Below are 14,574 nucleotides of genomic sequence, written 5' to 3'. Positions count from 1 at the left end.
ATAAGAACAAGCACATAAAAGGTTAATAAAGAATATAAATATCATCTGCTTTTATATTCCCTAAGGGCAATATTGAGGGCATTTTATTGCTTTGATGTAATCACTATCTTGTGGTAAACACTACCCCTTTATGTCCACCTCCCAAGCCATGTGGCTTTCTTGTGGGACTGACTAGCTCCACCTACAGAAGTAGCTGTCATTCAGAATCATCCATCCCTCCTGCCAAGGGATTGGTGCAGATATGGGAAGATAACCGATTTAGAGATTGTGAAAGAACAAAACTCAATGGAGTAAATTTGAAGATCTAGTTGAGTTTATTAAGGAATTCATGAATTGGGCAGCATCCCATCTAGCAACTAGAAGGGTGCTTAGGGGAAGGCAAAGGGTCTTTTCAGGCAGGTTATCTCACTAGTACTGATTAGGAAATTTCAGACTGGGAGAAGCTGAAACTGCAGTTAGGATAGGCATTAAAGTTTTGGTGGGGCTCAGCAAAAGAAACTCCATTTTTAGGTCCGTTACTTCTTTTTAATCAGATGCTTAGGGTATCTAGGAAAGAAAAAATGTGGGAAGTTATTTTGAAACTTTAAGAAAACTGAGATATACTCAAGCAGTTTCCAGAAACCACCTCCTATTCTATACTGTGAGTACTACATTGGATTATATCCCCTATTTCAATACTTCTGCTTATGTGTAGGGAGGCAGTATAGCACAAGAGTTAACAGCACAAATTGTAGAGCCAAACTCTTAGTTCTTAATCTCAGTTCTGCTTCTTATTAGCTATATGATCTCGGGCAAGTCACTTGAACTCTTTATCACTCAACTAAAATGAGAATAATAGAACCCAGTTAATAAAGTTGAGGTTTAAATGAATTAATACATGAAAAGCACTCAGAACATTTCCTGGTACAGGGTAAGTGGTATATAAATGTTCACTATTGTAAGGTATTTTTCCCCAGGGAGAAGGAAGGAAGAGGGCTCGGAGCAAAGTGTGGAATAACAAAAGGCTTTATTGAGTACTGCGCATCCCTCCTGGCAAGGTTCCCTGGCCCCGAGGTAAGATGGAGGCCAGGGAAGTTGCACGGATTAAACCACGTGGGAGATATTTAAAGGGGTCCCTCTAGGGAAGTCGAGCTAACATGATGTGGTGAAATCCCACTGGCTGGTAGACGGTCGCTTTTTTCCAAACGGTTCCTGTGAAGCCTCTTTTGGCGTGCTTGGTTGTGGGCGGTCCTAGCCAAAGTTCAAGGGTCTGAGTTTCCCACGTGACCATCCCCCATTATCCACCGACCTTACAACTATTATTATTGCTGTTGTAAGGAATAAATTAATAAATGGAAAGTGCTTAGAACAGTGCTGTTCACACAGTAAACCCTATTAATCCATTGTTGAGAAGATTCCTTCATTCATTCATCCATCCATTCTACAAATATTTACCGAGTGACTTTACTGTGCTGGGCCAATGTCTTCATTCTTGACCAGCAGTGTCCAAAAAAAAAAAAAAAATGTAATGTGAATCATAAATGTGAGCCAAGTATGTAATTTAATATTTTCTAGTAGTCACATTAAAAAAGTAACGAGCAAAATCACTTTTTTTTTTACAGAGACAGAGAGAGAGACAGATAGGGACAGAAAGGGAGCTCTCTTTGAGATATCAATTCTCCGTTGGTATCTTAGTTGTTCGTTGATTGCTTGTCCATTGATTGCTTTCTCATATGTGCTTTGACGGGGGTAGAGGGATGGGGGGGCTACAGCAGAGCAAGTGACCCCTTGCTCAAACCAGCGACCTCAGGCTCAAGGCAAACCACCTTGGACTTCAAGCTGGCTACCTCAGGGTTTTGAACCTGAGTCTTCCGCGTCCCAGTCCAATGCTCTATCCTGATCAGGCCAAAATCACTTTTAATAAAATATTTTAATCCAATGCCCAAAATATTATCTCCTTATTTAATCAATGTAAAAAAAACTTAGACATTTTACCTTGTTTCCATTCTAAATCATTTTAATCTAGTATGTATTTTGTGCATACAGCATATCTCAATTCAGACTAGCTACATTTCAACTGCTTAAGAGTCACATGTGACTAGTAGCTAGCAGGAAGTTTTCTTTTTTAATTTGTCTTTATTTATTCATTTTAGGGGGGAGAGCAAGTGAAAAAGAAACAGTGATTTGTTGTTCCACTTATTCATGCATTCATTGGTTGATTCTTTGTAGAATATATATATTTTTAGGACTTTATTCATTTTTTAGAGGGGGGGAGAGAGAGAGAGAGAGAGAGAGAGAGAGAGAGAGAGAGAGAGAGAAAACAGAGGAACAGGGAGCATCAACTCCCATATGTGCTTTGACCAGGCAAGCCCAGCATTTCAAACCAGCGACCTCAGTGTTCCAGGTTGATGCTTTATCCACTGAGCCACCACTAGTGAGGTCATTTGTTGATTCTTGTACATGCCCTGGCCGGGATCAAAACCACATCCATGGCATATCAGAATGACGCTCTAACCAACTGTGCTACCTGGCTAGGGCATGCAGTTCTCTACATTAAAGATTAGGAAAAAAGGAGGAATGTCATCTTTGTACCCAACTCCATTTTGCTATTAATTAAATTATTTTTTTCAGTTTGCAAAGTCATTTCACATTCATTATATCATTTGATAGAAACATGCCTCATTTTGAAGGATTAGATTTTAGGAGATGGAGAAAATGCCTATCAAGAAGAAACAAATGAGGCCCTGACTGGTTGGCTCAGTGGTAGAGCGTCGGCCTGGTGTGCAGGAGTTCCGGGTTCGATTCCCAGCCAGGGCACACAGGAGAAGCACCCATCTGCTTCTCCACCCCTTCCCCTCTCCTTCCTTTCTGTCTCTCTCTTCCCCTCCGGCAGCTGAGGCTCCATTGGAGCAAAGTTGGCCCGGGCGCTGAGGATGGCTCTATGGCCTCCGCCTCAGGTGCTAGAATGGCTCTGGTTGCAGCAGAGCCATGCCCCAGATGGGCAGAGCATCAGCTCCCTGGTGGGCATGCCGGGTGGATCCTGGTGGGGCGCATGCGGGAGTCTGTCTGACTGTCTCCCCGTTTCCAACTTCAGAAAAATAGAAAAAAATAAATAAATAAATAAAAGAAGAAACAAATCAGAAGAAGTAACAAGAAAAGAAAACAAGGGGTCTATTAGGAAATTAGAAGTCAGGGAGATAAATCTAAGAAAATGTATCCTGGGAAACCCTCAACTGTCTCCAGACCAGGAAGGATGGGTGTTATTTGTCAGGTAGTGGGGAGAAACCAAAGATTGTAAGCAGAAAAGAGGCTTCCTTTCCTCTTCCCACCATTGTTAAATGCAAAACATAATTATTTCCAAAATATAATTTTCATTTTTCTTAAGACGACTGAGTAACCCGAGATGAGACATGATGAGAACTGAAAGGAAAAACAAAAGGAAGCAGCCATTAGGACAACTTCATACAGAAAGAACAGCCAAGTACAAAGGTCTTGAGACATCAAGGAGCTTGCCATGTTTAGGGAACAGAAAGTAACTAGTGGATGATGCAGAGTAAATACACAGTAAGTGGTCCATAGTTAATGAATGCCCAAGAGATAGCTTCTTCTTTCCCTTGCCTTTCAGTGCTGGCATGCCTGCAGTAGCTATCAATAAGAAACAAGCAGAAAAAGTCTACAGTATTTTTCAGTTGCCTCACAGCAGCGGATAAAAAACACTGATCACTGAACCAAGAGTAGAAACACTGGTCTAAAACATGCCACCTTATGGAACATCCAAACTTGCATAGAATTTTTTTTTTGTATTTTTCTGAAGCTGGAAACGGGGGGAGAGACAGTCAGACAGACTCCCGCATGCGCCGGACCGGGATCCACCCAGCACGCCCACCACGGGTGAAGCTCTGCCCACCAGGGGGCGATGCTCTGCCCCTCCGGGGCGTCGCTCTGCCGCGACCAGAGCCACTATAGCCCCTGGGGCAGAGGCCAAGGAGCCATCCCCAGCGCCCGGGCCATCTTTGCTCCAATGGAGCCTTGGCTGCGGGAGGGGAAGAGAGAGACAGAGAGGAAGGAGGGGGTAGGGTGAAGAAGCAAATGGGCGCTTCTCCTGTGTGCCCTGGCCGGGAATCGAACCCGGGTCCCCCGCACGCCAGGCCGACGCTCTACCGCCGAGCCAACCGGCCAGGGCTGTATAGAATTTTTATGAGTTTGAGCCAAACTGATGACACCTGCCAGCATGCAAAATCCCAACAGACGAGAACATGCTCCGGGGAATGGCAGTTTTACTGCTTGTTTTATACATTAGAATGAAAGGAAATGAAGTATGGGGTGGGTACGTGAAATCCATTGGTGGTAGGTTAAGGCAGTGGGAGGAAAGCAAAGCGAGGGAAATCTCTGGGATTGGATAAAAAGTAAAATGGAGAGACACTTCTTTTACAATGATAAGTACAGAATAGTTAACACACAAGGAACAAGTTAACAATGAGGGTTCTGTGGTCTCCTACTGTGGTAGAGGTTGTGTCCTGCTGGGATGGGGGCGGGGGAGGAGGGTCTGGAAAAGAACAGGATGACTCTGACATTCGAATGGTATAATATTATAGATGGACAACAGGCTCAATGCCCTCTGTCACTGGCTTTTAGTTAGGAAGTGTTCATTTCAGATCACCCTATGTGGTTATTTTTGGTCTAAGTCAGGAGTCCCCAAACTATGGCCTGCGGCCCCCTGTGGCCATTTATCCGCACCGCCACACTTACGGAAGGGGCACCTCTTTCATTGGTGGTCAGTGAGAGGAGCACAGTTCCCATTGAAATACTGGTTAGTTAGTTGATTTAAATTTACTTGTTCTTGCCTGACCAGGCGGTGGCACAGTGGATAGAGCGTCGGACTGGGATGCAGAGGGACCAGGTTCGAGACCCCAAGGTTGCCAGCTTGAGCGCAGGCTCATCTGGTTTGAATAAAAGCTCACCAGCTTGAACCCAAGGTTGCTGGCTCCAGCAAGGGGTCACTCGGTCTGCTGAAGACCCACGGTCAAGGCACATATGGGAAAGCAATCAATGAACAACTAAGGTGTTGCAAAGCACAATGAAAAACTAATGATTGATGCTTCTCATCTCTCTCTGTTCCTGTCTGTCTGTCCCTGTCTAGCCCTCGCTCTGACTCTCTCTTTGTAAAAAGTAAATAAATAAATTTACTTGTTCTTTATTTTAAATATTGTATTTGTTCCCGTTTTTTTTTTTTTTAGTTTAAAATAAGATATGTGCAGTGTACATAGGGATTTGTTCAGTTTTTTTTTATAGTCCTGCCCTCCAACTGTCTGAGGGACAGTGAACTGGCCCCCTGTGTAAAAAGTTTAGGGACCCCTGGTCTAAGTCTATAAGGCCGCCATGCCAGCCTCCCATGAGCTTGTCAGGTTTAGCATCCACAAATGGAATCAATACATCTAATGGGTACCTGTCAGTTTATTCCTAAAGCCTTAACAATAAAGCTTCTTACAGCCCGGTCAGCACCACATCCTCAAACAGTATCTTTCTCCTAAAATTCTGAGGAACGTCTTTATGCCAGCGAGTCTCCAAGTCACTGCACGTGAGGCAGCCTTGTCTCCCCCAACCCTAGGCCTGTCAGACAACCAAAAAGCAGCTTCTCTTCAGCAGGCGATACTAGGAAGCTCCGCCAACTCACATCCAAAAGGAGACAGGATACCTGGCACTCACAGGATAAACCAGAAACATCATATCCGGTCACCTACCCGTCAGCCTTCCTTTAGAGGTAGTCGCCCCATGACGAAGCAAAAGCGCAAGCAGGGGCGTGTCTCCCCAGCCAATGGGCTCTGTCCACCTCCCTCTTTCGTCATCGCGTTGTCTGTGACGTTAAAGGGCGGGGCGTGGAGGGAGATACGGAAGTCGAAAGGGTTCAAGCTGCTTAGTCTTTCGGAGGCCGGAGCAAGGAGCAAAATGGTTTACATCTCGAATGGTGAGTGGGGAAGGGGCTACCGGGCAACCACGGGCTCGGGAACCAGGTCTTGGGTCTCTTTCATTGTCGCTCACCGGCCCTGCCGCCCGTCACGGCTTTCCTGGACTTTGCGCCGCGCAAGAAGGCGGAGCCGAAGGCAAAGTCGCCTGGGACCGCGGTTCGTCGCTCGATCGCCCATAAGCGGGTGGGCAGAGGCCGAGGTCTCTATAGTCAACTGGGCGGGTGTCTGGCGTCCTCGTGGAACTTTGATTGTGGGCCTAGAGGAAGTGCACTTTTCTCTCGGGCCTCTGTGTCCTTAAGTAGTAACGACAACTACACTGACACCGTCTGCGTAGCGCTTTATGGCTCAGGCACTGTTTTAGCGTTATTCGCTTATCAACTCATCCGGTCTTTATAACAGCCCATTTAAGGTAATATTTTATTTCCCTACTTCACGAATGGAGACTGAGGCGCAGGTAGATTAAAGAGATTGTCCAGAATGACAAAGGTAGTTAATGGCTCATACCAGATTCAGATCGAGGTTGGATGACGTCACCGTTCTTGCATTTAAGTGTAGTGGCTTTCTGGCACTTTGATCTGAGAATTAGATGAAAGTTTCGGTGGGCTTTTTTCCCCCAGGAGAGGGTAGTGAGTCACAGGCAGAGTTTTTTGCCCTTATTTTAGTGGGCACAAGAAGAAGGACCACTTCCTCTAAAGCAAGTTAATTATTCCTGGAATAGAGAATCTGAAAAAGACAATTGATTCCACAAAGAAAATGACTGAAAGGGAAAGACAATATAACCGGGTCAGAATACTGCCAGCACTGCCCAACCACCTGTTTCATTCAGATGGCGTAAACACCTTGGTGCAATATTAACACGTATTTCATGGATGACCGGAACTAGGTGCTGGTTCTATTTGAATCATCTGTTTATTTTTAGAGCTAATTAAGTTTTTGCCTGAGTGCGCTTTGCATTTCTTTGCTCTTGAAAGTCTCACTTTGTCTCCCACTTAAAACTCTTTTAGAACAGGTAGGTTGATGGACACACAGAAATCAAAGTTTTATCTTTGTTTTGGCACTTGCAAGCTTTGTTTTAACCTTGGTGGTTAAGGCTGTCAGCTTCTACAGTATGCATTATTGAATAATTTTTTTTGTATTTATAGTGTCTTACTGTGCACACATAATTGTATTTGATACACATAAATAACATAGAGGCCTTTTATTTCACTTTTATAGTTGAAAAATGCCAATTGCATTCAAGCAACTTATTTTCCCCTAAGAATGTTGAGAGGTGAAGTTTCTGCCTTCAGAAAGTAGGAGGGAGAGTGCAAAAAATAAGACAGAATAATGCAAGTACATGCAGTAGGTTCTTCAGAATTACACAGGAAGAATTGATGGGTTCCAATTAGATCTATTTTCTTAGAAGAACTGTATCAGCACTTCAGGTTGACAAAAGATTTCTCTTACGGTCAAGTGACTATTTCCGAACAATTCTATATGATTAGCCCTGGAATACATTTTCTCCGGGAAAATGTCACATCAGCCAACAAAGTAGAGCTAGTAAGAGGCAGAACCTATCACCCATTCTCTGCCTTTAAGTGTATCCCTTATTTCTCATTAAGTCTTTGTGTTAGATATACCTGAAAGTAAACTGATCAAGTAAAGAGGAAAAGTAAAAAGCATGGGGAAGTCCTTGGGAAAATTGAGAGGAGAGGAAGTTAACAGACAGTTCTTCTTCCAAAATATTCTGACCTCTTGATTTGCAAGGCTGAAACTCTACAGCAGTGGTCCCCAACCCCCAGGCCGCAGACCAGTACCAGTCTGTGGGCCATTTGGTACCTGTCTGCAGAGAAAGAATAAATAACTTACATTATTTCCGTTTTATTTATATTTAAGTCTGAATGATGTTTTATTTTTTAAAAATGACCAGATTCCCTCTGTTATATCCGTCTAAGACTCACTCTTGATGCTTGTCTCGGTCACGTGATACATTTATCCATCCCACCCTAAAGGCCGGTCCATGAAAATATTTTCTGACATTAAACTGGTCCGTGGCCCAAAAAAGGTTGGGGACCACTGCTCATTAACTTTTCAGATTTTGGCTTTCATTATTTAAAGTGGTTTGAAAAATAGGTTTTTTGGGGTTTTTTTGCTTAAGATAAAACTGAAGTCTATAATTAGAATGAACAGCCTTTTACAGAAAAATAGTAGTCATTTTAATGAATAAGCCAAATTCTCTTTAGTACTTCGAGCATACAGATTCTTTGATTTCTAAAAATTTTATTATAATAACTGATACTAAAGATTTGTAAGAGTATATAAACAGTCCTTTTGTACTTCAAGAGTCTTTGCAAGTGAAAAGAAATACTTTGAACACATTTAGGAAAGTGGAAGTGGTGTAAGCATCCTTTTATATCCACCCATTTATTTCCTCAAAATACTTAAATAAAGACATGTTCATAGCAGCATTTTCACAATAGCAACTCAAGTATCCATCATAAATGAACAAATGAATGGATCAACAAAATGTAGTATGCATATACAGGTGGTCCTTCAAGTTTACGACACTCACTCCCATAAAAGCTTTAAAAAATTGAGATGTGAGTGTTTCGGCTTATGTTGTTAGCATTGTACTTATGGACTATGTGGGCAAAGTAGTTTGGTTGTGTGCAGCGTAAGAATGTACAGTAAGTATATTTATGTCCTTTTCCTTTTTCTGTGGCTTAGCTGTGTTTTTACGTTCTAGGTTATGATTTTATAACTGTTAGGATAGGTAAGTGACTTAGGCTAGGATGTGTTTCGACTTACACCAAAATTCGGGTATGTCACTGCCATAGGAACAGAACTGTGACATAACCCGAGGGCCCCTGACAATGGAATATTAATCAGCTTTGAAAAAAAGAAATTTTGATACATGCTACAATGTTGATGAACCCTGAAGACATGCTCAGTGAAATAGCTGGTTACCAAAGTAAATATAGTGTGAGTCCTCAAATTAGTTTCCTAGAGCAGTCAAATACATAGAGACAGAAAGTAGAATAGTGGTTTGTAGGGGACTGGGGGAAGAAAGAAATGAGAAATTAGTGTTTAATGGATATAGAGTTTCAGTCGGGGACAATGAAAAGGTTTTGGAGATGTATGGTGGTGGTGGTTGTACAATAATAAATGTGAGTATATTTAATGCCATGGAACTGTATACTTCAAAATGGTCGATCTTTTTATGTATATTCTACCACAGTAAAAAAAGAGGAATAATGCTTGAATGAGGTATCACCCACAAACATTATAAACTGTAGGAAATCATCCGTAGATCACAGAGCTTTACTTCCCTGAACCCTTCCTTAGAATGGTGTGCATTGGTTTTCCGTTGCCATACTGGTCTGCCAGAAAGTTCATTCCAGTCTGCGAAAGAGTTATCCACCCTGATTAATGAAGTTTATAGACCCAATGACCTTAATCAAATTCACTTTTGCTCAGAGTGATTTCTGCTTTAGTAGTCCCCAAAATAATTTCCAATTTTCACCAGTCCCAAATATAAAAAGATTGAAAACTACTGGTGTGCACATAATAGACCTCTTTTTTTGTTGACTATTTGGAACATGGACAAGTTGAAAACTGAATCCATGATTGTTACATAACTGATTTAAATGTAATGCATCTTGTGTCAGGGAATTGTTACACTAACTAAAGTTTCTTTATTCTTATTTAGGACAAGTGTTGGACAGCCGGAGTCAGTCCCCATGGAGATTATCTTTGATAACAGATTTCTTCTGGGGGATAGCTGAATTCGTGGTTTTGTTGTAAGTATAGTAGTGCTCTTAATAGCTCTGATACTTAAGTTACCAGAAGTACATTAGGTACATTATGTTGCATATCTTAAACAAGCTCAGCTTTCCTAAAGCAGTCTTTCATTTTAATTCTTTTAATTAATAGCTTTTACTAAGGGAAATGAAGACTTGTGTAGTGATAAAGCTACCACCTGACATCTTATGATTATGAATATTATAGGTGAGTTGGTTAGCTTGACCATATCTTAGTCTTGGTGGTAATCATATCAACTTTCAACTATGGAGCCAGGCCTGCCCATTATAATGCTAGATGACAGTGCCTCACTTTCTGTTTGCTATTCCTAGCTTTAGTGTGTGTGTGCAAGTTTTAGTGAATATTATACAATAAGTAAACAAGGGGAATTAGATCTTGATTTTAAAAAGTAATTTTTTAAATGAAGAGTTAGAATTAATAGAGAAGACAAAAATTTAAACTTCATAATTTCAGTCAGTTTTTAGTTTAATGCATTTTTTTGGTTTTTCACCTGCTGTGTGTTTTATTTATTTTATTATTATTATTATTATTATTATTTTTGGTATTTTTCCGAAGTTAGAAGCAGGGAGGCAGTCAGATAGACTCCCGCAAGCCCCTGACCAGGATCCACCCAGCATGCCCACCAAGGGGCGATGCTCTGCCCATCTGGGGTGCTGCTCCCTTGTGGTGGGAGCCATCCTCAGTGCCCGGGCCAACTTTGCTCCAGTGGAGCTTCAGCTGTGGGAGGAGAAGAGAGAGACAGAGAGGAAGGAGAGGGGGAAGGGTGGAGAAGCAGATGGGCACTTCTGTGTGCCCTGACCGGGAATTGAACCTGGGACTTCCACACATTGGACCGACGCTCTACCGCTGAGGCAGCCAGCCAGAGCTTTACCTGCTGTATGTTTTATGTAAATTGTTCATTAACTACTAACAAGTCTTATCCCACGTTTGAATATATATTTGAGCCTGACCAGGGGGTGGGGCAGTGGATAGAACGTCGGACTGGGATGCGGAGGACCCAGTTTTGAGACCCCGACGTCACCAGCTTGAGTGCGCGCTTATCTGGTTTGAGCAAAGCTCACCAGCTTGGACCCAAGGTCGCTGGCTTGAGCAAGGGGTTACTCGGTCTGCTGAAGGCCCACAGTCAAGGCACATAGGAGAAAGCAATCAATGAACAACTAAAGTGCCACAATGAAAAATGGATGATTGATGCTTCACATCTTTCTTTGTTCTTGTCTGTTCCTATCTATCCCTCTCTCTGACTCTGTAAAAAAAAAAAGTGTCTTATGGTTGGAGAACAAAAGAGATGCAGAGATGTGAGAGATAGTCCTTTCACTGACTTGTTTAATATCAGTAAATACTGTTATATTGTAAGGGGCAGTCATGGGAGGTGGACATCAGCAGAAGTTATTCCAGGTGGAAGAAACACAGGAAGGGTGGCAAAGTTTGAGTATGAGTCTGTGATCTTCGTACTTAATTTGATTATTGCTTTGCTTTAGAAAGATTAATCTGATGGCTGCATGTAACATAAATTAGAAAGGATAAAATGGAAAAGACAGCTCCACAGAAAAATGCAACACCCTGGGACAAGAGAGGCTTAAAGTTAAGTTACCCATTGCAGAACTTCTTTACAGTTTAACAAATTTTAACTACTCATTGTTTATTAAAAATACTGTTTTAAATTCTTCCTCCTTCACTAATAAAATTTCATTTAAATGGATTCCCAGAAGGTCTGTGTGTCTGGCACCCACCCTCAGCCCCTCCCTCTCCAAGGAAATGTTAGGTAAGCTGTCGGTAAAGGAAATGCAAGAGCAGTGAATGTTCAATACTGTAAAAACAGACCCTGGAACCTGCCAGCTGAGGCAGAGTAGAGGAAGAAAGTTGGGGTGATTGTGTAGGAGAGTTGGCAAGTAAGAAAGATAAGGAAGGGTAGCTTTGGTACAGAACAGAGCACACTCTGTTTAGACATGTGTTTGTGTTAAATGGTGTTGTCCAGACAGTTTAAAAAAATGTGGGTTTGGATCTAAATCAATTCAGTTGTCCTTTCATGGAGATGATAGTTGAAACCATAAAATATGCTTTATAATGTTGAAAGTAATTCTTCTGCTGTTTTTTGCCCCTTGTTTCAGTTTCAAAACTCTGCTTCAGCAAGATGTGAAAAAGAGAAGAGACTACGGAAACTCATCTGATTCCAGATATGATGATGGAAGAGGGTATAGCTTTTTAAATTGATAATAGATATTTTTACCCCTCTGAATATTTTAATAAAATTAGATAGACACTCTTGGAAATGAAAGGTTTAAATTCTGTTTCACAAAATTAGTGCATTACTATAAATTAAGTCAAGTTGCCTTTGATTTGATGAGTCAACTTGGCAAAGCTAAAATGTACATTATACATATATCTTATGGGAGATACCAAATTAGAAGATGAAAACTGAGAGCTAACATTAAAATCTAGAGATTTCACTTTAGAATCTAGATTTCCAGCTGCTAATGAAGAACTCAGAGGATCAAGCAGCAGTGGGTTAGGCTTGTGTTTCCATGTGCGGAACTCAGCTGGAACTGGGGTCTAGTTGGCCATGTACAGGAAGTGGTTGCTGTTCAGGTCATCACAGTACTTGCCTACCTTTCTGCATGTGCTTTATGAGTGTTGTTCCTTATAAAGGTTTGAATTTTTTACTTAACTGGCATTTTAAATAAATAAAACAGTCTATTTGAGTGTTTAAAAGGAACCAATTGAAGGTGTCTACGAAACAGTAGAAATTAACATTTTCTTTTATTAGGCCTCCAGGAAACCCTCCAAGAAGAATGGGTCGAATTAATCATCTGTGTGGTCCCAATCCTCCTCCAATGGCTGGTGGATGAGGAAGGTAACATAAAATTTGAAATTATTCTGCAGGGATTTTATTTTGTAAATGCTTCCTTAGAAAGGTCTTTAGGAAAACAGAAGTTGCCCAACAGTTTGTAAATATTCAGACATTATTTGGAAAAATATTTCTATCCTAATTCTTAAAAAAATCCATTGGCTTTATTATCAAAATGTCTTTTTTTTTTTTTTTTTTCCTGCGAGAGACAGACAGGAAGGGAGAGAGATGAGAAGCATCAACTAATAGTTGTGGCACCTTAGCTGTACATAGATTGCCTTCTCATATGCCTTGACTGGGGGGCTCTCAAGTAAAGCAAGTGACTCCTTGCTGAAATCAGCGACCTTGGACTTCAAGCCAGTGACCTTTGGGCTCAAACCAGCAACAATGGGGTCATGTCTATGATCCCACACTCAAACCTGGGTCCTCAGCATCCCAGGCCAACACTTTATCCACTGTGCCTTTGCCTGGTCAAGCCAAAATGTCTTTTGAAACAGGGTTTATAATGTAGTAGTTGTTGGATTTTTCATACTGATCCAAATTAATAATTAGCAACTAATTATTGTAATGTTTTCTTTTAGGTAAATGTCTGCTCTAAGAAGCAGACAATTGGACATTACATTCATAGCAGAAGGAAACCATCAAGCAATGGAGGGCTTACCATGCTGGACAAGTAGATGAATGTTTATGTCTAAACAAGGATTACTCTGTGTACTCACAGACCAATGAGGTCGTGTTGGGAATTCCCTCTCAGGGATCTGACATGACTGACATGTAATTCTATAAATACACATGTTTGTCTCATTACCTTTTTGTATAGTTAATGAAAGTATTAATAGTTTTAATAAGTAAATATTTTTAGGTTACACAACTGGCTTCTCTTTATATAATTAACAAACTCCAAATTTGGAGAAAATTAAAAGGCCATGTATTTAGTACTGTTAGTGTCATCTTTTTCAGTTTCTAAATGTGTCCATTTTAATTTGTTCTCATTTATAAATAAATCACATTGTATTTATTTCAGTAGTAATGCATATAATATGTGTTTTGAATTAATTTTTATCTTGAAGCATATTTGTCCCATGAATATATATATATATATTTTTCTGTATTTTTCCGAAGTTGGAAACGGGGAGGCAGTCAGACAGACTCCCGCATACGCCCAACCGGGATCTACCCAGCACGCCCACCAGGGGGCGATGCTCTGCCCATCCGGGGCCATTCTAGTGCCTGAGGCAGAGGCCATGGAACCATTCTCAGCGCCCGGGCCAACTTTGCTCCAATGGAGCCTTGGCTGCGGGAGGAAAAGAGAGAGACAGAGAGGAAGGAGAGGGGGAGGGGTGGAGAAGCAGATGGGCGCTTCTCCTGTGTGCCTTGGCGGGGAATTGAACCTGGGCCTCTTGCACGCCAGGCCGACGCTCTACCTCTGAGCCAACCGGCCAGGGCCTGTCCCATGAGTTTTTAATACAAGGTTGGTTTGCTGCCATATATAATTGTCAGTGTATTTATAAAGCCATAACCAACAAAACTGAGCTAACAAAAGGAAGAGTTGTTAGGTGGTCTTTAAATATATGGATCTCAGTGCTATCTTGACAAATTTTAATTCTATATGGTTGTTTTGTCTTTAACACTCATCAGAATGCTAGTTACTAGTTTACATTCTTTCATCAGAACAGAAGCTCTGTGGGGTTAGAGAGTTTGTCATTTTTACCCCAATACTTCGAACAGTGACAACATGTAATAGGCACTGAATATTTATTGGAAGAATGAATAATACAGATAATTCTACTCACAGTGTTTAACAGGCTTTGAAGCCAAAGTGTTGACATAAAAGCATTTTATATCCATTTATTTATAAATATTTATTCAATCCCATTTGCCAGGAAATAGGGATAGGAATGGTATCAAAGTGACATTCACTGAGATGGTAAAAGTGGGAGTAGGTTTTTTGAGAGCTGGGGTTGATCAAGAATTCTATTTTGG

At 41.3% G+C, this 14,574-nt stretch overlaps 1 protein-coding gene and 1 long non-coding RNA gene across 2 annotated transcripts; one reads left to right on the top strand and one right to left on the bottom strand.

Annotated features, from left to right (window-relative positions):
- Window positions 1-291: 291 nt before the first annotated feature.
- LOC136382267 (uncharacterized) lies at window positions 292-5,827 on the bottom strand. Its single transcript, XR_010747221.1, has 3 exons — window positions 5,721-5,827; window positions 1,435-1,470; window positions 292-546 (listed from the first exon to the last, which is right to left on the bottom strand). It is a non-coding gene; the product is annotated as an uncharacterized lncRNA (long non-coding RNA).
- On the top strand, window positions 5,827-12,601 carry SELENOK (selenoprotein K). Its single transcript, XM_066351345.1, has 4 exons — window positions 5,827-5,944; window positions 9,634-9,724; window positions 11,855-11,938; window positions 12,511-12,601. Exons 1-4 carry the CDS (start codon window positions 5,926-5,928, stop codon window positions 12,599-12,601), a joined length of 285 nt encoding a protein of 94 aa, XP_066207442.1. The 5' UTR covers window positions 5,827-5,925.
- The last annotated feature ends 1,973 nt before the right edge of the window (window positions 12,602-14,574 follow it).

Source organism: Saccopteryx leptura, chromosome 10 (assembly GCF_036850995.1).
Source record: "Saccopteryx leptura isolate mSacLep1 chromosome 10, mSacLep1_pri_phased_curated, whole genome shotgun sequence".
NCBI lineage: Eukaryota > Metazoa > Chordata > Mammalia > Chiroptera > Emballonuridae > Saccopteryx > Saccopteryx leptura.
This window is presented reverse-complemented; position numbering and strand designations above follow the sequence as displayed.